Below are 26033 nucleotides of genomic sequence, written 5' to 3'. Positions count from 1 at the left end.
GCGGTTTCAATTGTTACAAAAATGGAAATGAGCGACCCTAGTTGTGCAACCATGAGCGGAGAGTGACGAACGGAAGGAGATACAGCAAACGGGGAAGCATACAGCGCAAGCTGACTGGCTATTTAAAAGAAAGTCAAGCGAGATCGTGATTCAACCTTATCTTTTTTTTAATTTCTCAAAAAAAAAAATGACTGTATCCACTGTTTCTACTAATCATGCTGAGGACTATGCATACGCTCGTGCCCTTCACGGTGACAAGATCAAATCCGGTCTTATTTCCAATCTACGTTCAAAGAATGCAGAGGTCCACCATGCCACGACAGATGCTTATCTGAACCTTTGGAAGGAAAAAGTGGCGAATGAGACAAAGGAGGATGAAGAGACGAGAAAGGGAGACTATACGACCCTTGTGAATTCCTATTATAATTTAGCGACTGACTTTTATGAATATGGTAAATAGACAAAAAAAGGTGGCATGGATCAGCTTACTCATGCTTTGGGATGATAGGTTGGGGCTCAAGTTTCCACTTTTGTCGTTTTTATGTTGGTGAGGAATTTGGAAGGGCCATTGCTCGTCATGAACACTATTTGGCTGCTCATCTTGGTATCAAAAAGGACATGCGTGTGCTTGACGTGGGTTGTGGTGTAGGTGGTCCTGCACGTGAAATCGCTCATTTTACTGGTGCTCATGTCACTGGTTTAAATAACAATGCTTATCAAGTAGAAAGAGCCAAACATTATGCCGCTAAAGAACTATTGCAAGATCAAACTGAATTCATAAAGGTAATGATTCAATAGGGGAAAAAGAAAGAGACAGGAAACTGAAGTGAGGATAGGGTAACTTTATGGAAATGCCTTTTGAAGACAATACGTTTGATGCTGTTTATGCGATTGAAGCTACATGTCATGCGCCTACGTTTGAAGGTATCTATGGTGAAATCTTTCGTGTACTGAAACCTGGAGGAAGCTTTGGTTGTTATGAATGGGTGATGACTGATAACTTTGACGAAAACAACCCTGAGCACAGACAGATTGCACATGAAATTGAAATTGGTAACGGTATTCCCAAGATGCGTACCGCTCAAGAATGTATTGCAGCCCTTGAACATGTTGGATTTAATGTGGAGATGAATCATGACCTTGCCAACATGGGGGATGCTATTCACTGGTATTATCCTCTTGAAGGTGACATTCGCAAATGTCAAACACTCAAAGATGTGATCACTACATTTGCCATGACCAAGGCTGGTCGTTTTACTACAACCAATCTCGTTCGTCTACTGGAAAAGGTCGGTTTGGCACCAAAGGGCACAGTGGAAACACAGAGAGTTTTAGAAACGGCTGCAGATGCTTTGGTTACGGGTGCAAGAGATAACTTGTTTACTCCCATGTATTTCTTTGTTGCCAAGAAGCCCTAAAAATTAATTTTGATACCTCCTCATTCCACACGATTTAATTACTCCCCTTCAAATTCTACATGTACATTAGAACTAAATAAAAAAGTTTTGAATAAGAATAATAGTATTTATTTGCATAAAAAGTAGTTCATATGTAAAGAAGAGGGGGGGAGAAAATAATAATATATAACATACAATAAAATATATAAAAAAGAAGGACTATGTATAAGATATGTAGAGAATATGTATAGGGTTGCTTACACCTAATAATGAATAGACAGCATATGTATACATCAGACATATACATACAAAAAAGGAAAGTGTTCATAGAATGATCCAAGGAGAACATTTAGATGTGATACGGATAGATTTCTGACAAGGAAGGTTGATCATACATAGAAGGGCATAGAGTAGGCGAAGACGCAGCACTTGAATACCAAGAGGCAGGTTGCTGTTCACTGCTGTTGAAAGGATCATCATAGAATGAATAAGGAATAGATTCATTTAGTACAGAAGAAGTAGAGGAAGAGGCTGTTAAAGGGTACGGACCATTCAGACTACTTTCACTACTACTTGGATTCCACAAAAGAGAAGGAGGCGGATAATACTCAGAAGTCAAGACCATGTCATCACTGGTCGCAGAACTTATCGGGGGTGTATCGACCACACCCAGGCCAGACATATCAAAGACCTCATCATTGACTTTGGATGATAACACTTGGGGACTGATGGTCGGACTGTTACAAGCACTGGTGCTGTTGACGATCGCATTATAAAAGTAAGTGTCAATCTTGGAACACGAAGAGGCATTTCGTTTGAGATGACTGCGACGAAGTCGACTGGTCGTCGTCGTGTTTGTCTCACTCCGAGGCTTTTCATCTGAGCACGGTACGTTCTTTTCCTTGTTCTCTTTGGATCGAGAGACGAGCGAAGAAGACCTTGAACGGGTATGGGTCTTTTTGTGTTGAGTGAGGTTATCGGTTCTGGAGAATGATTTGCCACACATGTTACAAGCATAAGGTCGTTCCATCGTATGCGTCCTAAAATGCCTTTTCAGATGCTCCAGTCTCTTGAACACTCGGCCACAGCGAGAAAGAGGGCAGACAAAGGTTCTTTCAGGATTACTATCATCACTAAACATATGAGGGTCAACCGCCAAGCCAGCGTTGATAGCAGCCAACTCGAGTTGATTGTGATGCTGATGTAAAGAAGAAGTGCGTTTTCTTTGCCTTTGTTTGTAAGTCGGAGAACCTTCGAACAGAGAAAAGGCGCCAAAGATTCTTTGCTTCTGATCGTGATCAAAGGAATCAAACGGAAGATGAACCGATGCTAAGACGGGTGACAGTGGTCTTGTGGGGGATGTGGCAGCCGAATGGCTCGTCACCTGCTCCTGTTCAATTGGAATAGAAGAAGAAAGCGATTGGTGCTTTGATTCAAATGCTTCATTCCAGCTGGACCAGTCATTTTCAAAGTCATGTGAAGATAATTCGGGCAGATCATCTAATGCGTCACACACAGAAAAGTAAAATAGCAGAAATGAAAAAGAAAAGAAATTATTAAAAAAAAGTTACTTTATTTCTATTTTTTTTTTTTTTTTTTTTTTTTGGGTATATATTCTTACCGAGACATATAACCCATTCCCCCCTCCTCCCCTCTCCCAAATAAATATACAATAAAAAAAGATTAATTACCTGTTGAAGTATTAAGTAAGGTATGATGGATTTGAGGTGAAGTATTTGTGCTTGCAATGACAGATTCATCCAAGACTTGAGCAGCAGCCACTGCAGATAGCGACATTGATTTTCTTAATTGATCAAACATTTCTTGGGCTGTGTCCAGTGTGAGGCTGGTGGCTGGTTCGGCAACAGCGACACTCGTAGTTTCCAATCCAATCTTTTCTCTCTTCAGGTCTCGTTCTAAGGCATCCAAGAATAAACGATCATGAGGTACTGAAAACCAATAGAATACTTTTTGCTTTTTTTGAGTTCTGATGCAATTGTTCTTGTATAACATTTCTAAAAACTCTGATTTTGGTTCTTCCAAGGAGGCGTCCATCCCAGGCTTGAGGTTACGCAAATCGGAAAAGATGCCTTCTTCAAATTTTTTGAGGTTGGTGACTGGACGACCGAAAAGGTGAAAACGGTAAAGGAGGGTTCGAACAATGTCAGTGCCGGTCACATGGAAAAGATCGTTCCAAAAGACACAAGAGATACTTTCACCCGTGGGTAAAGGGAAAGCTCTTACTTTACAGTGGGAGTCCCAGTCATTGGTGGCTGTACCCAAGAAATATTTCAACTCATCAATCTGTGATAATCTTTCTTCTGTATTTTCTTTTGTTGGAGGCTGAAGTCGATTTGCTGGAACCAAAGAATGGTGTTGGTCGAATGATTCTTCTGGTAATGATGTTTGGGCTGAATAGTTGTTTGCCATAGAAGTGGAAGAGAGAAAATAGAAAAGTAAATAGAAACGCGAAAGTGCAAGTGTTAAAAAAGAAGAAGAAAAGGACCGAGAAAGGTGATGATTAGATGTATTTATATTTTTTTATATGGTATTTCAAATAAGGAAAGTAAGGGGGGATTTTATAATAGAATGTACTAAGAAGGAAATCAGGAGGTGCTCATCATATTTTTAAGTTGTCATGGCATTCTAAATAAAGTGAGGGTTCCCCACGATCGTAGGTTGTCATGGTAAACCGTATTGACTTCCTTTTTTGCTAAAAAAAAAAGGGCTTCTAGACCCTTTTTTTGTCATTTATTATTTTCTGCCTTTCCCTCTCCTTTATTATAATTTATAAAAGTTTAATAGCGACAGATCTTTTTTTTTTTTTTTTTTTTTGCCATGTGTAAAACTTGAGTGACGTCAAATTATAAACGAAGCATTTCTCCCCTTCAACAAAGACAGTGCTCCCCTTCTTTTGCAACTAAACTCCCGTCGTTCTTGTGGAAAAAAAGGGGGGAGGGCACAAATGATGAACAACGACATTTAAAATACTTCTTGAAGAAGAGCGTATGAAATGCATAACGATATTCAAATACGTCATTGAAAAAATAGATTAAAAATTTTCACAATACACATGCACTACCAAAAAAGTTAATTCTCAAAGTCCCTTTCCCTTCTTTCATAATACAAGAGGAGTTTATGAACAATGAAAAAGAAAAAAAGGATGCACCAATCAAGAGAAAACGGTTGCCATGTGTTGTCTTTTAAATTTTGCTTTAAATGTAGATTTAACAGATGGTTTAATTCATTTCCCAAGTCTATTCTATTTTTGTTTATTCTGTATCACACAAAGTGATATTATTAACCTGTCAAATAAGCATTGTTACATTCAGCGTGATATTCTCTGTCTTTGTTGGAGACGTAATTTATGAAGGCAAGAATAAGGATAACAATAGAAATAAGCTCAGCAGAAATTAAATTCTTAATTGTGTCTTTAGAGTGGAATGATGCGAAAGAAAAAAAAAAAGTTTTGTTAGGTGTGATGCGTGTTTAACAAGAGCCAATCGTTTGCTCTCTTTGAATGTAGCATAATGACTTGTTTTTGGTTTCACTTGGTGTCTGTCTATCCTTGGATACGAACCGATAATTTGGATTACTTCCGAAAGGCTTATTTTTTTTTTCTTAAAAAAAAAAAAAAGAGGGGTAAAACTTCAATGGATGATGTTATCTATAGTTCTCTTTATGAATCACTCGATTTTTTTTTCTTGTAATACGCTGTATATTTTGTAATGAACAAAGAATGTCTTTTTTAAACCAATCGTACATTTTCATCACGCACATCCTCTTCTCAATCGATGGTAAATGATCAAATGAAAACTTTCTGCACAAGAGGGGTACGCTTAGGGTTGCGGTCTTTGATTTAAAGTCACCTGATGTAGAGTCTCCAGGTTGAACTGAAGGACCAAAGGAGTCATCCCAAAGGACCGTCATCGGTTCCGCCCAGGGCTATTTTTAAAGCAGTTAATTTTTTTAATAACGCAATAAACTCCGCTTGTGTTTCACTCGAAAATAATATGCTACCAGTCGCATGGCAATCAAAAGAGACAAGCTTTGGCTGACAACGTACTTGTCGTCATCGGAATTATTTTTTTTAAATCATTTAATAGCTGCATTCATCTAATTATTTATTAATAAAATAAAAAATGCAATAAAGATAACACTTGGCTAAAAATATGTATGATGACAATCACTGCAACAAACATAGCAAATGTTGGAGTTCATCTAAAATGTATTAATTTATTAAAACAACTCATCGAGTTGTACAGAAAGAGAGAGAAAAAGGAGCTTTGGCCCCATTTAATAAAAGAATGAATACTGTTTGCTGTTGTGATTGATCACTAAAAGAGGAGAACAATGACCTTGGAATCACTGAGCAGTCCATCTTTAAGGTATCATTCCTATTCTATAACATCTCAACCATTGGTCTACACAAAACGATTATCCTGACTAATAGTGTAGCCTATGGCTCAGTCTCATACGCAATATGGTATCACAAAGTTTGACTTTTGTTTCGCGTCAAGTAGGTCTCTCTGCAACTAAAAAAAAAAAAAGCTTTAGGTCTTTAGAAGACGACCAAGTCGTGAGTTTCAAAATGGGTTGATATGAGTTTAGAAAGTGTGAGAGTATAAGCAATTCATCGTAAAGATCAACAGGTTGACATGGGCTATTGAAATGAGTTGAATAAGCCTTTTGGAGTGCACAAACACATGAATAACTCGATATCTTCTTTATTAGACATTTCGTGGGCCCAGGTTTATTGAATAGCTCGTGTGAGGATCCAAAGATGTCTGCTGACGGTTTAGGAGTAGTGACGTGATTCTACACTTGTTCAATTAATAAAAGAGCTACTACCCATACTTATTCAACAGCCCATTTCTATAATTATCGAATGAAGCTAACTGTTTACTAAAACTAATTAGAATATTTTTTAAACAAGAGATCATCATTTTAAGAAGATTACACAAAAAGAAATACTATTTTTCTCATAAAAAGATTGCAAGATATCTTTCGGTTTCAAATAAAAGAAGATCTCTTTCAATCTCTTTCAATTACTGTAGGATGTGTTTATAAACAAAAGAGATAGAATGAGGGATAGGCTATGATTAGTGTGTTTAGTAAATTATAAACTCCTCCAAGTAAAAAGAATTCAAAAAGATCATCAGGTCAAGTACAAGTAATAATGAACACTTGTTTTATGAGTATTGCTTGTTTTGTTTGTTTATTGGGCATTCATCAGATAAGCGTCACATGTTTGTCTGCTTGTTCAAGGTGACCAGTGGCTGATTGAGTTTAAAGTATAATTCAGGTGCAGTGGTTGAATTGGATGAAAGAAGACATGAACTTGAGATGAATTGAATCAAAGGACACGATCCTGATTCGCTTGTGAAGTTTAGTGAAGCTCATGTTCTTTACATTGTTGTTAAAGTAAATAAAAAAAAAGGCCTTTATTTGAATTTCAAAAAGTAAATCCTTAAAAATGTGGTTTTATGATCATCCTATAGTGTCTTGATTATGAATAAAAAGGGTTGTTTAAAGATAGACGAACAATGCCAGGATTCATGCTTCTTTTCATCTAGAATACCAAGTATATTTATATATTTGTTTGACATTCAATCGTGTATGAATAGAGTCCAAGTTCAGAAGATGATCATTTGGATACCTTTTTGTTCCTTGCTTTCAAGTTATCATTGTAGTCCAGAGTGTATAAAATCAATCTTGAAAGACAAAGAAAAAAACTTGTCAACAATCTCGTTTGTTGTTTTATTTTCTTCTTCTTCTTCTTGGCACTAAAGAAATAAGACCCAAAGGGGTATCACAATATTTTATAAGCATCTTTTGTTAGCCTAGATATTTGTGAGACAGCAAAAGAAAGGACGCATAACAAAAGAATACAGCTATTTGACAAATTCATAAGGAATAATAAGAATCAAAACAAACAGTTTCTTAATGCTTGCTAACATATCATTTTTATTTTAGCTTTATGAACACATCATTATTTGATCTCTCCCTTTTTTTTGTATCTCAAACTTATCAAAGAATATCAAAGCAAATGGTCAATAGAACAGTCAATAAGATCTCTAAATACAACAAAAGCAAGAGAGAGAGAGAGACAGAGAAGTACTCATTAATTTTAATCACCGATACGAACCACTCTTTTCAATCATTTAAACCTCTAATTTGTCCAAACTGATTATTGCTTGCTTGTATTGAATCGCTTGAAACCAAATTAAGAAAGTACTGTAAAAAGTAAACAAGAATGGAGCATGAACCAAAAGAAAATTCTTGCCACGTGTTGGAATATAAAACTCAGTTTGATCTTTGAAAGTGTTTGGATGATGAACGTGATTGGCTGTGAAAAAGAAAGCAAATTGAAAACAATAAAATCGTTTTTATAGTAAAATGATGCAAGAGTTAATATCATTTATTGAATAATATCATCCCACTCTTTCTATTTAAATCACTTTATTTGATTCATGAACCAATAAAAGATTTAATAAAAAGATTATAAACAACGTGTGTACATCACATGACATACAATCGTCTTTCTTAATTGAATCAAAATAGGTGGTAGATGATCAAATCTCTCGGCAAATAGAAGAGATGATTAAATAGGGTTCATCTTTGTATGTGAATTGGATCCAAAGCTATAATTTTTAATTTATAAACACACACTGTCTATTCGATTTCAACTTGAAAGATAATAAAACTTTACTTTTTCTAAATTCAATCCATAGTTTACAGTTAAAGAATGAAAGCTCGATTGATTCCTTTCTGAATTATATTCATTGACACTCCTTTTACTCGTCAACATGCTTATTTTATAAATCAAAGCCCTATGAATCTGTACAGTAATCTTTGTCTTGTAGATCATCTTTTCATCATTGAATCAAGTACGTTCTTTACAACCAATATCAACTCAATATCCAACCCATACCTTCCTTCTTCTCTGCCCCCTCTCCCCCAAATCTCTTTGCTTGATCGAAATCAATCTGGGTTGTCTATTGCCATCCAGCTGAATACAGCAATTTCATAAAAAGAAATATAAATCTTCAAAAGCCCAAACAATCTCTTCATCCTTAAAGGACGCTCATGCCCATCATCGTCTGTATATCCCACAAATCCTCCTTGGGCTTAGAATTCATATCACCGACTAGACAAGAAAGGAGATTGAGTAACCTATAAATCATTGTACATAATTCATATATCACATTCATCGTAAGCATAAATTAAAACAAACTCGCTGTGTGTGTGTGGGGGGGGGGAGGAGGAAGAGAGATTCGGGTACTGAAGAACACGTCAAATTCAATTTCATTCGTTGTAACTTCAATACAAGTCTTTGTGAATTGATTCATAAAAAGTAAAAGAATAGAAAGAGAGGATTGTGATGCTTATTGTTTCATTCTTATAAAAGAGTTCACATTCAATAAACAATCACCTTTTTACTCTTCATTCACTTTATAAAAAGAAAAAGTCTTTTTTATTACAAATCTACTCTTTCATCTATTATTTCTTGCTAAACATTTTCAAATACGAATGAATCATCTCTTGATTCAATCAATCCCTCCTTCTGCTAGTAAATATTTCAATATCTTTAGGATTTTTGTATCACACACACACTGATTGAATGAGTGCAAGACAGTAAGCAATAGGATGATCAGGTTGTACTGTACACCATTGAACTGTTGGAATAGGAGCTTCATGTGATTTTTATTCAAATGCAATCTCACTTTGGTTTACAGCACCTTTTACATCAAACAATCGTCCCTCCATCTTCATACTGTCTCTTCAAGACCGTTTCGTCTAAAAAACAAACATGAATTGAATTGCAACTATTATTGCATTAGACTTGTATTTACTTCAATTGATTTTTATTATTATTATTATTATTTTGCTTTATTTGAAATCTCTTAAAGTCCTTTGATGAATTTGTAAAGTGATTCTGTTTATCAAAAATCAAAGTTTTTTCTAGCTGAAAAACACACACACAAAAAGCTTCGTTGGCATGTTCAAGATTGCCAGTGAAAAAAAAATGTAATGCCAGTTGATTATGAGCAGATCTTTCTGATGCATTTCCTCACCATTTCAGTTAAAAAGCAAAATGATGAATAGCAAAAAAGCCTGACATTTTTCAAAGTACATTCAAAACTGACAAGTAAAGGCGGTGGAAAATCAGTGTTTGTGGACAAGAAAAAGGACTATTTTTTTTTTTTTTTTTTTGTCTTGATTTTCACGTGTGTGCGTGTGTGTGTGTGTGTGAGTGAGCTTAAAAAGAACCTTTGAAAAGTGATTCCCACCGTTTTTCTTTTTTTTTTTTCCTTTTCTTTTATTTTTCATTCACTTACATTAAGAATGCCCGAATTAAAGGTGTTTACGAGGGACGAAGTAGCCAAGCACAATACTGAAAATGATTGTTGGATTATCATTGATGGTGCTGTGTACAATGTCACTACCTTTGCTCAGTTACACCCAGGTGGAACTCAGATCTTACTTGAACTTGGTGGAAAGGATGTGACAGGTAGATAGAGCCTAAATCTATTTCCATCTTTTTTGAAGCTTAGCAAAATAATAGATGACTTTTACGGTCTTCACAAACAAGAAGTTTTGGTCAAATACGCGCCTCGTCTCAAGATCGGCACACTTGAGGGTGAAGTGTCTCAAGCTGCTCTTCCTGCTTTTGGTGATTTGTCTACCGTACCTTATGGTGAACCAAGTTATTGGATGGGCTTTAAGAGCGCTTATTTCAAGTAAAAAAAAAAAAAAAAAAAAAAAAAATCATTTTTCATTTATGCTTACTAAACTATAATATGCAGCGAGAGTCACACAAAGTTTCGTAAGGCCGTTCGTGCTATTTATGACGAAATCAAGCCAGAGGCAGTGACTTCAGAAGACATGGGTTCTTACCCCACAAAAGAACTCTATCAAAGGTTGGGTGAAGAAGGTGTCTTGGCTTCTCAGATCGGTCCTGGTCCTTGGTTAAAAGGTCTCAAGTTACCAGGTGGCATCGAGCCTGAAAAGTTTGATTATTTCCATGAATTGATTGCTCACCAGGAGACGGCCCGTTTGGGCACTCCCAGTTTTGCCGACAGTATCTCTTCAGGCTACAGTATCGGACTCCCTCCCATCTTTAATTTCGGTAGCCCGGAATTGAAAGCGAGAGTGGTCCCTGAGGTCCTGCTGGGCAAGAAGCGTATCTGTCTGGCTATCACAGAGCCCTATGCCGGTTCAGACGTGGCTCGCATTCGTGCCACAGCAAAGCGCACTCCAGATGGTAAACACTTTATAATCAATGGCGTCAAAAAGTGGATCACCAACGGCTGCTTTTCTGATTACTTTACGGTGGCTGCTGCCACCGAAAAGGGCATTACCATGTTCTTTGTTGAACGTGATGACACGATCGAAACAAAACAAATCAAGACTTCCTATGGGGCCTGTGCTGGTACGTCTTACATCACCTTTGAGAACGTCAAGGTGCCTGCTGAAAATATTCTCGGTAAAGAAGGCAAAGGCTTCCAGGTCATCATGTATAACTTTAATCATGAACGTTGGTACATTTGCGGTGCCGTCGTCGGCGCCGCTCGTCTTATCGTTGAAGATTGTTTCAAGTGGGCCGTTCAACGTAAGGTGTTTGGAAAACGATTGATTGACCAACCTGTGATTCGTAACAAGCTGGCTGGTATGGTTGCTCAGCTGGAAGCAGTTGAGAATTGGCTTGAGAATATCACTTACCAAATGTGCAACATGTCTTATGAGGAACAGTCTATTAAATTAGCTGGCCCTATTGCTCTCTTGAAATATCAAGCTACTCGTATGGCTCATCATGTTTCTGATGAGGCTTGCCAAATCTTTGGTGGTCGTGGTATCACAAAGACTGGCATGGGTCGAAATATTGAAGCATTCCAAAGAACTTATAAAGTAAGTGATAGATTACTATAAAAGTAAGTCACTCACATATTTTCAATAGTATGGTGCTATTTTGGGTGGCAGTGAAGAAATCATGGCTGACCTTGGTATCCGTCAAGCTATGAAAGCCTATCCTAAAAGCGCTAAGCTTTAAATCCAATTTTTTAAAGGGCGAAACAAAATAAAACTTCCTCAAAAACAAATTTGCTGTAAATCCCTTTTTTTTTTTTATTTCCATAAAGCATTCACGCGCTTTCTACGTACCATCGGTCCAGATACTAAAATAGCAACCCCTAAACCAATCATAGTAAGTAACAATTGGATCTTTGAAAAGTCTTCGGAAAGAACATCAAACTGTCTGCTGGGTGATGATCGCGTATAGAAAGTATCCAGTCCATAAGCAAATACAAGTGAAGTTGATTCCAACAAAGAAGGACTAGTAATAATAGATTGTATGCCAGCAACGTCCAGATCATAAGTCAAGAACAAACGCCTTTCATCAGGAATAGGTGCATAAGGTATAAGCATCTCTTCCATTTCCTCCTTCGTTGGCTTATCCCTAGGGCGTCGAGGATCCAATAATCTCTTGTTGACACTCACAATTTGATGACTAGGCAATCCAACTAAACACGCAGATATTGATGTTAGACATAGCTCTCAAGCATATGAAAACTTACAAAGAACAGCTTTAGTAGAAATTCCGTTTTTCGTTGTAGTTACACCCATACTATTGACAGGATAAGGGAAAGCAAAAACCGCGGATTGAACATGAGGTTGGACGTTATCAAACGATGAGAAATTAGAGCTATCGATAGAGATCAATATAAGCACAAAACCAATCCATCTATTTTACCTTTCAACGCGCTCATTTTCATGCTTGCCTTCAAAGAGTTCCAAAACAGCTGTTTGATAGCCTTTAGCCCTGCTATCATTACTCCAAAAGTGATAAACAAACCAATTTTCAGCTTGAATAACGTGCACCTGGTTTGTGTCCGTGTCTACATCATCATGGGTCGTTTCATACAAAACTGAACCTTTTACAGAGTCCATCACACGCACTTTTAATGTAGATCCTTTCTTTGTCACCAAAGAAAACAGATGAGGGTTAAGATACTTGTAAAGTACATTTCGATTACCAAGCGCTCTGCCTAATGAAGCAACTTTTTCATTTGGTTGAGGTTTACTAGAGGTCAATATCTCTTCTCCTTTGGGTAAAATGAAATTCCAAACGGGCAGAACCTTAAGACTGCCTCGGTATCCTTCCACAACCTTGAATCCTTGTACGCCCTTGTTAGTTTTGGCAGAAAAGTAAAAAGTGGGAAGAAATTCGGCCGTGAATCTTTCTCGAGCAGCAGTTGTATCTGGGTAAATATAAACACGTCCGGTACCAGCTTCATAAATAGCCAACAGATGAGTTCGTTCCTCTGGTTCTTCAATGGGCAATCGCATGACCTTGTCTACGCTGATTGTAGTCGTGACTACCGGCTCAAAGAAGTCTTCAGCTTCAGGGATGGAAGAAACATAGTTGTCTCCTGTCAAGGCATTCAAGCGGATAAAGCCAGTGGCTTCCCCTTCTACTGGGTCAGACACGGATCCGATGGCCACCACAATAGGAGGAAGTTTGACAGTGGCAGAGCGAACAACATGGATTTCCTTGAATGAGTAAGAGGGAGCATATCGACTCCAGACAATTTTGCCTCTCTGGGATGTATCTTGAGCGATGATTTTGCCGCTCTTTGTGACAGAGATCAAGAGTTTGCGTAAACCAAAATTATCGCGATACAGTGCTTCGGGATCGGTTAAATTTAGCCAGCAAGATTGTGCTTCTGATGCAGAGATGAGAAGATTGTCGGGCTGAATTGTAGAACCATACATGCCCGCAAAATGAGATACAAACCATCCAGGTAATTGACCGAGATCTTGAACATGGCTCTTCAAACGACGAACATAGCGGCTCAATGGGTTCTCAGCAGCTTGTTGATCGACCGTCTCATCAAGCTCGTCAGCCATCTGAGTCCACATTTTTTGTTCAGGAAGCTCTAGAAATTCGGATGCGGTAATGCTAGCCAAAGATTCCTCACGAGACCACAAGATGTAATTCTCGTTATAGCAAAATACAGAGGAGCCTTTGGTAACCACCAAAAGTCGAAAAGGATTGGACCCAATGATTTTAACATAATCAATGTCTCCCGACAGTTCAAAATCATGTTCAATTTTGATCTCTTTGCCTTCCGGAGAAAGGTAAAGGACTAGTTCTGATTGTCCTGCTCTGTAGACACGTACAGTTGATGTTTCAGTAAAGTCTACTGCACCAAAATCGGGCTAAAGAGATACGACAGAGTTTAGTTTTGGTACAAAAGAAGAAGCTGAATACATACCTGGCCACTAAAGAATTTTTTGAAAAGCAGCGATTTTCCATCTTTCTCAATATTTATTAAAGCAGATGCCACGCGTCGCGTTTCATGCTCTTCATCATCATATTCTACAGTGACAAAAATCGAGTTGTGTTTGCCTAAAAGGCTGATTTGAGAAGAAATAAACTCGTCGGCAATAGAAGTGGGATTCATAAGGTCCTGTTGTTTAAAATAAAGCACTTCAGGATGTGTGTATCTCATGCCATGTCTGTATTTGTCTACTAACCTGAATTACAACGCTTTGGATATCTTTGACCTGAAGAGGTGTCCATTTTAATAGGTTTTCTTCAATCCAGAATATATAATCTCCAACATAGGTAATATGACTGAAACCAGATTGACAGTGAATTTGAAGTGTCTTTTCGGTTTCTCCTGTGGTTCTGTCAATAATGTTTATAAAAAAGTAGGGCGACTTAGCCTCCTCCTCAGGTTCTACAACTACATAAACATGTCCTTCTCTTTCAATCATCTTTAGTTTCTTGCCTTCTTTCCTGTTACAAAAATCAAGTAAGAAAAAAAAATATAGGACATCAACCACATCCTATGCTCTTACTCTGGCTTTGTCCACTTCCATGCCACCTCGCCTTTTTCTGATAGCTTCAATACTTCATCATTTTTTAATAATACTGCACTTTCTCCGTTATCCCATAAAACAGGTGTTTCATTTCCAACTGATTTATCTTGTGGCAAGAGGAAATCCCAAATCAATTGGCCATTCGTCTTGTTCCAAAACTGAACATGGTCAGGCTTGTCGGTCATGGTTAAAATACCTATTGAAACCAATCAGTCTCTATTGTTCCCTTCTTTTTGCTGCTTGATATGAAACGCACCTGCGTCAGAAGTTTTTAAGCTAGCCAAATTGTTTTCAAGTACTTGTCTCCATTCTGTAAGAGTAAATGAGTATGAATCAAGTACAACGGACATTGTCTTATTTACCGATAGCACCCGTTTCTTTACTAATAGACGCGAATACATTTCTGTCCGTGTAAACTACGACATGCTTATCATCAACATCAAAAGCTTCCCGAGGATGTCCAATCCAAGTATGATGCCAGTCAAATGTACCAGCCTGTGATTCATAAAGGGCTAGTACCGGTATGCCTAAATAAGCAATACTTAAAAGCAATAAATACAGACCACAAGAGGTGATCCTAAACATTGAATCCTTGTATTAATAATTAAAAGAAAAAACAAATTTATTTTTTATGTACACTATGTGGAAAAATTATTCGCGCATTTTATAAAAAATAATAGCACATCTTTCAAATAAAAAATCACACACCAAGTAAAATTAATTTAGCAAAGGCTAATCCTTGTCATATATCCCTTGGATCTATCAGCAATAATCACTTTCATATGCAATTCTATAAATTGACAAGCACAGAAAATATGCCAGTCAATCATAAATATTATATAAAGCCATCGTTTATTTATCTGAATGCAATACACCGACAGTGTATAAATGGCTGCAGTCCTCCCTTTTTTTCTTTAACAAATCCGACATATCCTTTAAAGCCTTTGGGAGTCTATCCCCTCTTTCTTTTATCATTTTGTTTCCATTTAAACCGTAATTTTTATCGACTTCTGATGTACCATATTCAAAGCCGTTGGTATTTTTTAGGCTATCTTCGCTGATCAGGAAATCAAACTGCTGTCCCATTGGTTTTCGAACATGACTATTAACTTTGTCTATAGTTCTCTTAAGATTTTTTCTAATTGAAAATGCTATAGAGGCTACCTCCCCTCTAGAAACGATTGGCTGTCAATAATATATGTGTGTATAAGTGGACTCACCTAAATATCTCACTTCCTTTAAACTTTATCCAATCTAAAATGAAGTGTTTTTCACGATCATAATCCTCCTCTCAAATTTGTTTTTCATTAAGTGCTTTTCTAATATCAGCAGTTGGTTTACAGTTAAACTTATTTTGATACTGTTTAAAATCGCTAGGCAAATCTTGGTATACGAAATTTTTGTAATTTCCTTAATTTCTTTTTCGATGAAAACACCATTTTCTATATATGAATCAGAATAGTCAATGTCAAATATCAGTGATTGAGAAGGGTGATTAACGATTTTTAGCTTTCCAAAAGCATATAAACTGTCTTCTATTGTTTTCAGGGTAGTGAGAGTCCACTTGGCATTATCTCTTAAGATTCTAAAGCATTCCTCTACTTCAGTTCTTGGCTTTACAGATATTACATATGTATGTATGTAAATAAGAAGTATTACATTACTACATGTTTCAATATCTACTATGGGCTTCGTCAAGATGGATTCCTAGCTCAACCTTAGTATCAAAATGAAGTATACAGCTCGAACAGCCAAAATTTTCAATTACATATTGCTATTAAAAAAAAAACGATTGTTAAGAAAAAAAGGTTCGAGCAAAATTGCTTAATGATAAGTAATTACTCTTGATTTGGCGATAGAAGCAGAAACATATTTCTTGCTAGAGTGTAAAATGTCAGATATATGAAAAACTTTGGGGTCATATAATTGTACTTGCGCTTTTGTATTATATGTCTTACTTTTTGTACTTGGATATATTAACCCTATAATCCTGAAGAGAAAGGGAACATCACTAAATCTGCCAAAGAGTTTCTGATTAACTCACGTACTACGAAAAGATGGTGAAAAACATATCAAAAGACGGTAGAGATTCCCTACGAGAAATCAAAGAATAACAGTGGGCCTAAGAGCACCTTTACTGAGGAACACAAGGTCTTTATAAAGAACTTGCTAAATGATGATCCTCAGCTTGTTGCTGACAACATTGCAGAGGAGTGGACTAAACAGTTCCAAGACTTCTCTATATCAAAGTCACAACGCAATCATCATTTGAGGAACACTATGCAGATTACTACTAAAAATCCTCATTTTGTAGCCGAAGCTAGGGATTCTGTTGTAAATCTGCAGACAGGATACGAGTGGTTCATGGAATGGAAGGAAAAAAGATCTGGACTATACAAATAACTGTATGTTTATTGATGAAGCTGGTTTCCATATAAATATGAGAAACAGCTGGGCTAGATCACCAGCTGGAACTCGCGCTGCGGTTAAAACTGCAAGAGCAAGAGTAAATTCTCACTCGATTATTGGAGCCATCCCTTCGTCTGTGGTGCTTCATATCGTTTTGAAAAAGCCCCCTCCCAAACCTAAAACAGACACTGTTGTCAAAAAGAAGAGAAAGGGTAACAGTGGAAAGAAAAGGGATGTAACTGAGACTGATGACGACAAAGGAACTCAGGAGGATGACACCAGTGCAGTTGATGTAAAGCCAGCTCCAAAAGGTACAGCAACTGCTCATTTTATAAGTTTGTTAATGAGTTCCTTGATATTATGGATGAGAATGAGCCTTTAAAGGGTAGTTATTTAGTGATGGATAATGCTAATATCTATAAGTCGAAACCGATGATTCGAAAAATCGAAGCTAGAGGTTATAAAGTAACGTATCTCCCCCCCCCTTATTCGCCTGAGAATAAATCCTATTGAACAGCTCTGGGCCTTAGTGAAAGGAAAAATGAAGCGTCATCGCTTAATGAAATAAGAGACATTATCTTCTAGAATTGGTGGTGCATGTGATGATGTTCGTTTTAGTGAACTCTATGGCTTTTGCCTTCATTCCAAACGTCAAATTATAAATTGCTTTAAATGAACTCCATTCTAAGCCTTTCATTGCATAAATATTTACTAATTTTAACTGAAATGTTACGAGAACCAAAACGCTATATGGTTAAGCGCTATGAATTAAACCTAGCAGCACCTTTTCCTCTTATGTTTTATTCATGCAGTATTTGACCGAGAATTTGTTTTTGCATTAACCGACAAAAATAAATCTTGTCTTTTATCATATTTTTTATAATCGACAATTTTATTTTTCTATGATCGACACTATCCACCAGCCGGACTGTACACACACATATGCAGACAGAGAGATTGAAGCGGAAAATGAAATTTATCCAAACACACTGAAATCGTCCTCATCTGCTATCGCCGTTTGGTGAGCAGCCATGGATATCTTCTTTCGATTTTTGAGTCTCATCTGGTTATCATTTGCCATCGGGGGCATTCTCTTCAACTGACAACCTTCACAGACAGGCACACATCGCCAACACCTATTGAAGTGATATCCGCAAGACCAACACTGTGCACTGACACTGACAATTCTTTGACACCTGCTGATTTGGACCTCCTCTGTCTGTGTCGGTCTACGGTTATTTTGCTGCATTTGAAGTTTTTGAATTCGTTGCTCCAACAAGCTCAATTCCCTCTCAAGCTCATCTTCGTCTTGATCTTGAGGCAAGTATCCACAGATTTTTATATCCAACGCCACATTTGAATGCATTGAAATTCGATTCCATGTCCTTTGATACACATCCAGATGTGTTTCATAGTCCATGTAGTAATGGTATATGTTTACTTTTTCTATAGGCAATGATTTAGGCTTGATTTGTTCAAATCTTAGCATTTCTTGTAATAACTTGATGTCCACTTCCAAATTTAACGTCTCTTTTCTATTGATTGCACTGAGTATTCGTAAATTCGGGAACTTGATAAGCATGATTAATGGAGATAAATCTGGGTCATCACAATCATCCATAATAACCTACGACCAACCCCTCCATCTACGTTAGATTCTTTCTATCTTTTTTATATAGAATAACAAACCTCTTGAATATACTGACGTAATCCGTTGCTGTCCCCAAGCTTTCTTAACGAAGAGTATATTTTGAATATGTCATAAAGACGAATATCAAACACAATCCGTTTCCATAGATGCTTTGAGGAGAGAAACAGATACCGCATCTGTCGACACGTATCCATAAGACAGGTCCTTGAGCATAGATCAAGATACTCACTTATATCTGATATGATATCAAAAGGCATCTGTAATAAATAAGGTGCTTCACTGCGCATCTTTATTGTTATTGATAGTAATAACGACAAAAGAAAAAAAATGAAAAAGTTTAATTTTTGAAGCATTAATAATCCTATTGTGACCGCTGTAGATTTAAAGCCAACCAAACTGCGACAGTTTGTTCTGATGCCACCAAGAAAAGGTTATGATTTATCTTGTAGATTTCTAGGCAGATGCTGTTGAAATGGATTATTCATCAAAGAATGGACAAAAAAGAATGGCTTGATTCATCATCATCAACTAATTTTTAGTAGGGAACAATGCAAATAACAAGCCCGTAGTTGACTGTTATCCATCTGGAAAAGGAACCAACATAGATGATGAAGAAGAATTGTCAAATAAAAGCTAGGATTATCGATTTTTCACAATTGAATAAATGTAGGTTAACCGTGTTCACTGATGAAGAAGATCTGTATTTATTCACTCTAAAAAAAAAAAGAAATAACGAGTTGCAATTAAAGTTCATTTTTTGAAGCCATATAATGTATGATTGGCTTTGACAAGTGTTTGGGCTTTCATCTCATCCCATTTGACATACACTCTCATTTCGAAAATGAAAAGTATATGAATTGAATAAGCGATAATGATTGAACTAATTGCACTTGTAGCAAAATAGATTAAAAGACCTACACCCATCTACAATAGATAAAAACCATTTTTAAATATGAAGAAGATAGCAAGATAGAGCTTGAAGATCATGTTAAAGTGAACAAGATAAATAAATAGCATACCTGAGACAAGAGTTTACAGCCAAAAACAATTATGCAAATCAAGATGTCGTTAATGTCCCTAGCATACCTCAAGCTCATATCACTTTTGTTCAAACCACGTAGAGAACTCACCCAACTGGAATGGTATGGAACATTATCTTTTATAGCCTGTATTGGATTTGATATTGCAAGCTTTTTATTGTTTGGATTGTTTATCCACCTAATGTCCCAAGATATCAAACTATCAGACCAAAAACTCTTGATGTAAAAATATATTTTAAAAGAAACTTGCAGTACACATAAGAATACAAGCGCACTAAAATATAGTTTCATTTTAGAAAGGAGAGCAAGTAAAGTAAATAAATAAAAAAAAACTAAATAACTCATCCTGTTAGGTAACCACCCCTGTTTTTTTTTTTCCTTTGTTTACTCTTCGAACCCTGCTTACCTGCAAAAGGAATAATAATTAAGGATTGCCGCCTTCTTTTTTTGTGTACATTTTTCACATGAAATTCAAATGTTTAATTTTTCCATTTTCATAGTAAAATCAAACAAGTTGTATTCCTTTTTATTCTTTTCATCATGCTTTATGTAAATAGTTGAAGGATTCTTTATAAAAGTTAAAAAAGTTCAATTCAGTATGTAGTTTATCTTGTAAGGAAAAAAAGATAAAAGCAAAGCTGAGGCTTGCATTGTTTATAAATAATGCCACCAAGTCAATTCATAAGGGAAAAAAAAAAAGAAGCCTGCCTTTAATGATACTTGTAGTGAGTTATAATAAAAGTTGGCCGTAAAGTTTTTTATGAATCAAACATGCAACCTAAAATTTGTTCTGTTATATTATCATCTATAAAAAGAAAGTTTATGGCTTCATCCACTATTCCTGTTGGATATAATGCCAAAGGTCGGTGTGTTTATTGAGAATTTAACAAATGGGTTCAGCTCGGTCAATAAGTTATCTTGTGTTTTAAAAAAGATCCCAGCCTTTAGAATATCATTTGGTCTTGTTGTTGTAATTGATTCTTGACTGTTATTTATCTGTGGATCAAGTATCATGTTGGATATCAGGCTTTGAATAGAATCATCCTTATTATTGAAGAAAGAGTGTTTGAAATCATAATTGCTGCTAGCAGGCGATAATGTTATTCAAGAACACACAAGCCCAAAAAAGAAAAGAAAGGAATAGCGTACATTCACACGTGGGGCTCAATCTAGAGTTTTTAATAAAGTACACGAATGCATTTTGTAATACGTCATGAAGCAGTGAAGAGTACAAGAGATGATAGGAAACTTATTTTTCACATGAAGAAGTCAAGGTTTTTATTTAAATTAATTTTTATGATAGACAAAGGAGTCATAAAGCATACATGTTTCTTTTGGGATAAAAGCGAGGGTATAATGCTCATAAATCATACTTTTTTCTTTATACTCATTTCTATGGAGAAACAGGGCAGTTCTATAGAGATGATTTAATAAAGAGTCCATTTTATTTACGTCTTGTACCTTGGTTTGATGAACATATGAACCACAAATAAGACAAAGACAATTTTTATTTGAATGTAAAGGTTTCAATTCTTTCAAATCCCTGTTGTAAATCAACATGTTTTGTTATCCAAGTTGAGCGGAATAAAAAGAAGGAAAGAAAAGGTGAATATTTAAATTGTGTTGTCAGTGATGTGTGTAACATGTTTTACTTTTAAAACATGTGAAAATAAAATGCATTATGCTTTTACTAGACATTTTAACAAGTTTTTTTTTTGGGTTTTGCTTGTATTGGATAGAAAATACATGCTGTTTCTGAACAAAAAGAATCCATTTTGAGTTCTTGTGTACAGTATTAATTTGAACATGGTTTCAATAAAAGGTAAAAGATGATCAAAAGTAAAAAGTAGTAGTGCCTAGTATGCTCACTAGAGCCCCTTGATTTACTTCAAGGGCTTCACTAACCCATTCATAACATTCGCGATTCGGCCCGTCTTGATCCTTATCTTGTGTTTGATCTGGCCTTCAAGTTGATTTTTGAATGATTTTTAGGCATACTAGCTTCAACTTACTTCTTATCAAACTAGGCTCTAGTTTATTCACGTAAAAATTGAGTGAAATTGCCTTGAATGAGGTAACTCTGTTTTTATTATCAAATTAATTTTAAAAATAAAAGTATCACGGAACACAAGATGGTTATCTCTTCCGGGCCCCCTTTTTTTTTTAAAAAAAAAAAAAAGAAAAATTCAATAAGCGATTCTATTTGAAAATAAAAGACACAACACCTTGGTTTTTAGCGGAACAGAACCAAAAGAGGATATAAAAGTAGGATACACTTCAAGTCTTGTCAAACTATTTATCGGCTTAAAACATCAACTGTGAAACCCAAGCTTTGGGATTCAGACACTGAAAAAAAGAAAAAGAAACGATTCATTATGAAATGATGGACTTTTTTTATTCAAATTGCTGGTTTTTGATTAAAAAAAAAATAAAGAGAGTGTCAATTACTTTACAATAGGCACCTTTTTTTCTATAACAAAAAGAATACATAATTAAATAATAAAAAAAAAAAAAGGCAAAGGGAAGGGAAGGGGAAGGGAGGGGAGGAAGTGAGGAAGAAAAAGGTATTTTATCGTGTGTCTATTAATATACATTTGTTTTGATATATTTTTAACCAAAGTGGAAACTAAAGCCACCAGGAGGTTGACGTCTTCCACCTCCACCAGGGAAGCCACCAGCTCCACCAGGGAAACCTCCACCTCCGCCAGGGAAACCTCCAGCACTGTGAAAGCCTCCACCACCAAAGCCGCCACCCATACCTCCACCAAACATTTGAGCAAAGATATCATTGACATCGACACCATCCATGCCTCCGCCTGGGAAGCCTCCACCCATGCCACCATCCAAATCAACACCCGAGTCATATCTTGCCTTCTTTTCCGAGTCACTCAAGATCGCATAAGCTTCACCAATTTCCTTGAAGCGAATTTCCGCCTTTTCATCACCTGCATTCTTATCTGGGTGATATTGAAGTGCCAGCTTACGATAGGCCTTCTTGATCTCTGTTTCTCCTGCTGACTTTGATAGACCCAATACTTTATAATAATCTTTACGAAGTGATTTCTTGAGCTCAAGTTCTGCTTTACGTAATAAGTTTTGGTATTCTCTATTCGATCCGTCTGCTTCTATTAATTTCTTATAGTCTCTCGTGGCTTCTTCGTATTTTTCTGTTTCCATAAAACATGCTGCACGTCTACTGTATGCTTTATAAAATTCGCCATCCAATTCGATTGCTTTATCACAATCAAGTAATGCCTCTTCAAATTTTTTTTGCTATTCATCCGATAAGCATCTAGAATCTCTCTCTTTCTCTTTTATCAATTTACCTTTTGCAATACAGCAGCACGGTTGGAATATAAACGAGCATTCATATGGTCATTCTTGGGATCAATTTCCAAGGCAGCAGTATAGGCTTCATAAGCCTCATCCAGCTGGTTTAATTTAAAGGCTGTGTTTCCTGCGTCCTTTTGTGCTTCAATGGCTCTTGACATCTTTAATAATGAACGAGCTTTAGAGAAATCAGGATCACAACGTAAGGCTTCCATACAGTGAGCTGCTGTCTTTTGGTTATCACCCTGACTATAGAACACACGAGCTCTCAAATACAGAGCATCGGGGTTTTGAGTATCCAAACGAATCAAAGAACTAGAAAGAAATGAGCAAAGATGGACTTGATTGTGACAAATACTTTACTTGACAATACGACTTGCTTCAGAATAATTTTTTTCTCCTAAAGCACATTCTGCTTCCATCACTCTCCATTTGATAGGCACTTGTTCAGCATCAATATAACCAATAGCACGATTCAAGCTGTTGCGTGCTAATGCATATTGGTCATTATCCATAAACGTCTTGACTTGAGCCAGATACATGCTCACGTTTTGCAGTGAATGATAGTCTCTTTGGGCTGATTTAGGATCTAATTCGACAGCCCGTTGAAGTAAACGACCGGCTTCTTCTAAATTACCCATGTTTAATTGACATTTGCCTGCTCTTGCATACGCTTTTGCATTGGTAGGATCCAACTCAAGAGCTGTACGACTATCAAAAGTGGCTTCTTTGTATTTCTTTTGCATCAAGTACGCAGCAGCACGGTTATTATAAAAGGTGGATGTCTTGGGAGAAGCATCTAAAATGATCTTTAGCCATCTTTATTCTCTCCTTGCTTTCTTCTTCTGCTTTGCTTCATCCCACTTTTTTTTTTTTTTTTTTTTTTTTTTTTTTTTTTTTTACTTTGAGTACTAACCAATGGCTTGGGAATACAATTTAATAGCTTCCTCATAACGACCCAGTTTATATTGCTCGTTAGCCAAGTTTTTGATTTCCTCAGGGGATCTGATAATGATTTGATTAGTATTTCTTTTTTTTTTAAAAAAAAAAAAAGGAAAAGCAAATAAATGCAATTCTGCTAGGGTATTTTACAATTGATTATCAATATCCATAGGTGATTGAGACATCCTTTATGTTTAAAAGAAGGAAAGAAAGAGAATGAAACCACTCCAAAAAAGGTCCTAAAAAAATTTTGAATGAAAACAATAGTCACTCTTCATAAAGGCATGGATAGAATTTGCCAGAAGAAAATAAACTGAGTTATTTTTTTTTTTGGTTTCAACGAGGCTATAAAAGACAGAGATTTACTGGTTTTTTGAAAATTATTCATTCAGGCGATTGGCATTGATTCGCTCCCTGTTTTCAAAATCAGTTTACTCAGCAAAGGATGCGTTTATAAATTTGATTTCTTGTAGAGTACCTGATACGATGGGTATCGAACTTTAGATTCAGTAGGCACTGTATCGCTCGAGCATCTTACAAAGTTGGTTGTTGAACTCGAGCTGTTGCACAACTGAACCTACTGATTTAAATGATGAATTCGAATTTTATGATGCCAAGATAGGAAGAGGACATGCGCAACTGTTGCAGTTCATTTCCTCCTTGCAAAGAAATACATTTCAACAGACAGTCTTGGTTGTGATGGATCATGGCAGCACTCTTTCAACAAATGACTGTGTTCAGACCAAGATCCTTATTCTTAATGAATCTTTGCCCTAGCTGCTTTGGAGAGTAAGATGAACACGTACAGAGGGGAGAATGAAGCTCGATTGCGAGAGCCATAGAGCGGTAGAAGGTTAAAGTGACAGGGTACTAGGAAGCAATAAGAACTGTGTCTTATAAACAAAAAGCAGAGAATTCAAAACTTGGCAAAGAGACTGATGTTTTCATATACAATCTTGATATCCTTGACTAGTAAACAAAGTTTGTTCTTTGCAGCTGTCTGCATACATGTCCACTGTCAAGAGGCAGCAGAGCAAAAAAAAAAAAAAAAAAAAAAAAAAAAAAAAAGTGATTGGATTAGCCTTAGAGAAGGAAATGATGCTAAAATGGACAAGTGTCTGGATATCAAAGGCCTTAAGGAGGTAATGACATTTTTATTGCACTTTTCAATTAAACGTCATTTTTATGTGAAAAAAAAAAAAGATCGATAAAAAAAAAGAGAGAGAGTAGATAAGACTGTGAATAGACTTTTTGGGTTACACTGTCGAGTAAGATATTCAGATTGTGTTGCATTCAACAGCTGACAGATTCAAACTAAACAATTCCCGAAAGTATATTTTTTTAGTGCGAAAGGATAGTTTTGAATCTGTTGAGGCTGTTATTAGAGAGAGAGAGAGAGAGAGAGAGAGAGAGTATGTATGATATGTGTACAATGTGAATTTCAAATGATGAATACTATCCCACCTTAAGTTAACACAATGAATGTGTACATTAAGCTTAATTTTAATATGAAAAATGATTGGATCATTTGAATTTATTTATGCATTTATTGCTGTCACACAATTAAGCTTTTTAAACTCTTCATATTCCCTTCTCTCATGCTCATCTATGCACTTATTTTCCCTTTCTCTCTCTCTCTCTCTCTTTCTTTCTCTTTCTTTCTCTTTCTTTCTCTTTCTTTTTTTTTTTAAAAAAAAATGCCTTTCCGTTGTCGATGTGGTAGAACATTTGAAAAGACTGATACATTTACTTCTCATACATCTTCATGCGTCCCCTTTCATCATCGTCGTATGTCTGATACATTACAAAGCTCCTTTACCAAATTGCGTAGTCCAACCCAAGAAGTACCGCCAACTATCAATGATACACGTGATTTAACTTCATTCTTTATGCCTACTGCTTTGTCCATTCAAAATGCTTTTGAAGGTGCAAGAAGAAGATCCATGTCTTATAATTCAGTGTCTAGTTCAAATGATCCTTCATCACAATAAAATACCCATTCTTGTTTTCTATGAACAAAATTACATTGAATTTTTTTTTATCTTGTCTTTTTTCAAAGTCGTGCTATACACAATGACATTATTTTACCCTTTGGAGCGTACTACTTGATTTTAGTAAATGTATTTTTTAGGTTGTACATCCAAAAAGGTTTCAGTCAAAAGAGAAAGCTTCCCATGCAAATTAAAATTCCCATGCGTATAGAAACAACAGATACATCCTTTTAAACTACAACTTCACGTTCATTCTCCCCCCCCTTTCAAAGAGAGCTTTCCGTAAATAAGATCATCGAATTGTTTGTGATAAATACATAATGCATCTATTTATCGGCATCAAGAGCAAGTGTGGTAAGCTTACTTTTTCAATGACATTACAGTA

At 36.2% G+C, this 26033-nt stretch overlaps 9 protein-coding genes across 9 annotated transcripts; 4 read left to right on the top strand and 5 right to left on the bottom strand.

Moving 5' to 3' along the window:
- Window positions 1-187: 187 nt before the first annotated feature.
- RO3G_15767 (uncharacterized protein) lies at window positions 188-1418 on the top strand (the record flags this gene model as incomplete). Its single annotated transcript, XM_067670351.1, has 3 exons — window positions 188-452; window positions 509-783; window positions 837-1418. 3 exons carry the CDS (start codon window positions 188-190, stop codon window positions 1416-1418), a joined length of 1122 nt encoding a protein of 373 aa, XP_067526452.1.
- A 328-nt stretch (window positions 1419-1746) lies between these two features.
- RO3G_15766 (uncharacterized protein) lies at window positions 1747-3827 on the bottom strand (the record flags this gene model as incomplete). The annotated part of the gene is made up of 2 exons (XM_067670350.1): window positions 1747-2897; window positions 3089-3827. The coding sequence occupies 2 exons, from the start codon at window positions 3825-3827 to the stop codon at window positions 1747-1749; spliced, it is 1890 nt and encodes a 629-aa protein (XP_067526451.1).
- Window positions 3828-7972: 4145 nt separating this feature from the next.
- Window positions 7973-8208, bottom strand: RO3G_15765 (uncharacterized protein; the record flags this gene model as incomplete). Its single annotated transcript, XM_067670349.1, has 2 exons — window positions 7973-8041; window positions 8110-8208. The coding sequence occupies 2 exons, from the start codon at window positions 8206-8208 to the stop codon at window positions 7973-7975; spliced, it is 168 nt and encodes a 55-aa protein (XP_067526450.1).
- Window positions 8209-9746: 1538 nt separating this feature from the next.
- On the top strand, window positions 9747-11451 carry RO3G_15764 (uncharacterized protein; the record flags this gene model as incomplete). Its single annotated transcript, XM_067670348.1, has 4 exons — window positions 9747-9912; window positions 9967-10141; window positions 10208-11309; window positions 11359-11451. 4 exons carry the CDS (start codon window positions 9747-9749, stop codon window positions 11449-11451), a joined length of 1536 nt encoding a protein of 511 aa, XP_067526449.1.
- Window positions 11452-11525: 74 nt separating this feature from the next.
- Window positions 11526-14870, bottom strand: RO3G_15763 (uncharacterized protein; the record flags this gene model as incomplete). The annotated part of the gene is made up of 8 exons (XM_067670347.1): window positions 11526-11920; window positions 11975-12102; window positions 12151-13619; window positions 13676-13870; window positions 13938-14202; window positions 14265-14481; window positions 14542-14595; window positions 14648-14870. The coding sequence occupies 8 exons, from the start codon at window positions 14868-14870 to the stop codon at window positions 11526-11528; spliced, it is 2946 nt and encodes a 981-aa protein (XP_067526448.1).
- Window positions 14871-16692: 1822 nt separating this feature from the next.
- Window positions 16693-17262, top strand: RO3G_15762 (uncharacterized protein; the record flags this gene model as incomplete). Its single annotated transcript, XM_067670346.1, has 3 exons — window positions 16693-17005; window positions 17092-17159; window positions 17212-17262. 3 exons carry the CDS (start codon window positions 16693-16695, stop codon window positions 17260-17262), a joined length of 432 nt encoding a protein of 143 aa, XP_067526447.1.
- Window positions 17263-17670: 408 nt separating this feature from the next.
- On the bottom strand, window positions 17671-18315 carry RO3G_15761 (uncharacterized protein; the record flags this gene model as incomplete). The annotated part of the gene is made up of 1 exon (XM_067670345.1): window positions 17671-18315. One exon carries the CDS (start codon window positions 18313-18315, stop codon window positions 17671-17673), a length of 645 nt encoding a protein of 214 aa, XP_067526446.1.
- Window positions 18316-21995: 3680 nt separating this feature from the next.
- RO3G_15760 (uncharacterized protein) lies at window positions 21996-23842 on the bottom strand (the record flags this gene model as incomplete). Its single annotated transcript, XM_067670344.1, has 5 exons — window positions 21996-22658; window positions 22712-23030; window positions 23079-23514; window positions 23632-23720; window positions 23808-23842. The coding sequence occupies 5 exons, from the start codon at window positions 23840-23842 to the stop codon at window positions 21996-21998; spliced, it is 1542 nt and encodes a 513-aa protein (XP_067526445.1).
- Window positions 23843-25354: 1512 nt separating this feature from the next.
- RO3G_15759 (uncharacterized protein) lies at window positions 25355-25648 on the top strand (the record flags this gene model as incomplete). The annotated part of the gene is made up of 1 exon (XM_067670343.1): window positions 25355-25648. The coding sequence occupies one exon, from the start codon at window positions 25355-25357 to the stop codon at window positions 25646-25648; it is 294 nt and encodes a 97-aa protein (XP_067526444.1).
- Window positions 25649-26033: the final 385 nt, after the last annotated feature.

This window comes from Rhizopus delemar, genomic scaffold, assembly GCF_000149305.1.
Source record: "Rhizopus delemar RA 99-880 supercont3.17 genomic scaffold, whole genome shotgun sequence".
Classification (NCBI taxonomy): Eukaryota; Fungi; Mucoromycota; class Mucoromycetes; order Mucorales; family Rhizopodaceae; genus Rhizopus; species Rhizopus delemar.
This window is presented reverse-complemented; position numbering and strand designations above follow the sequence as displayed.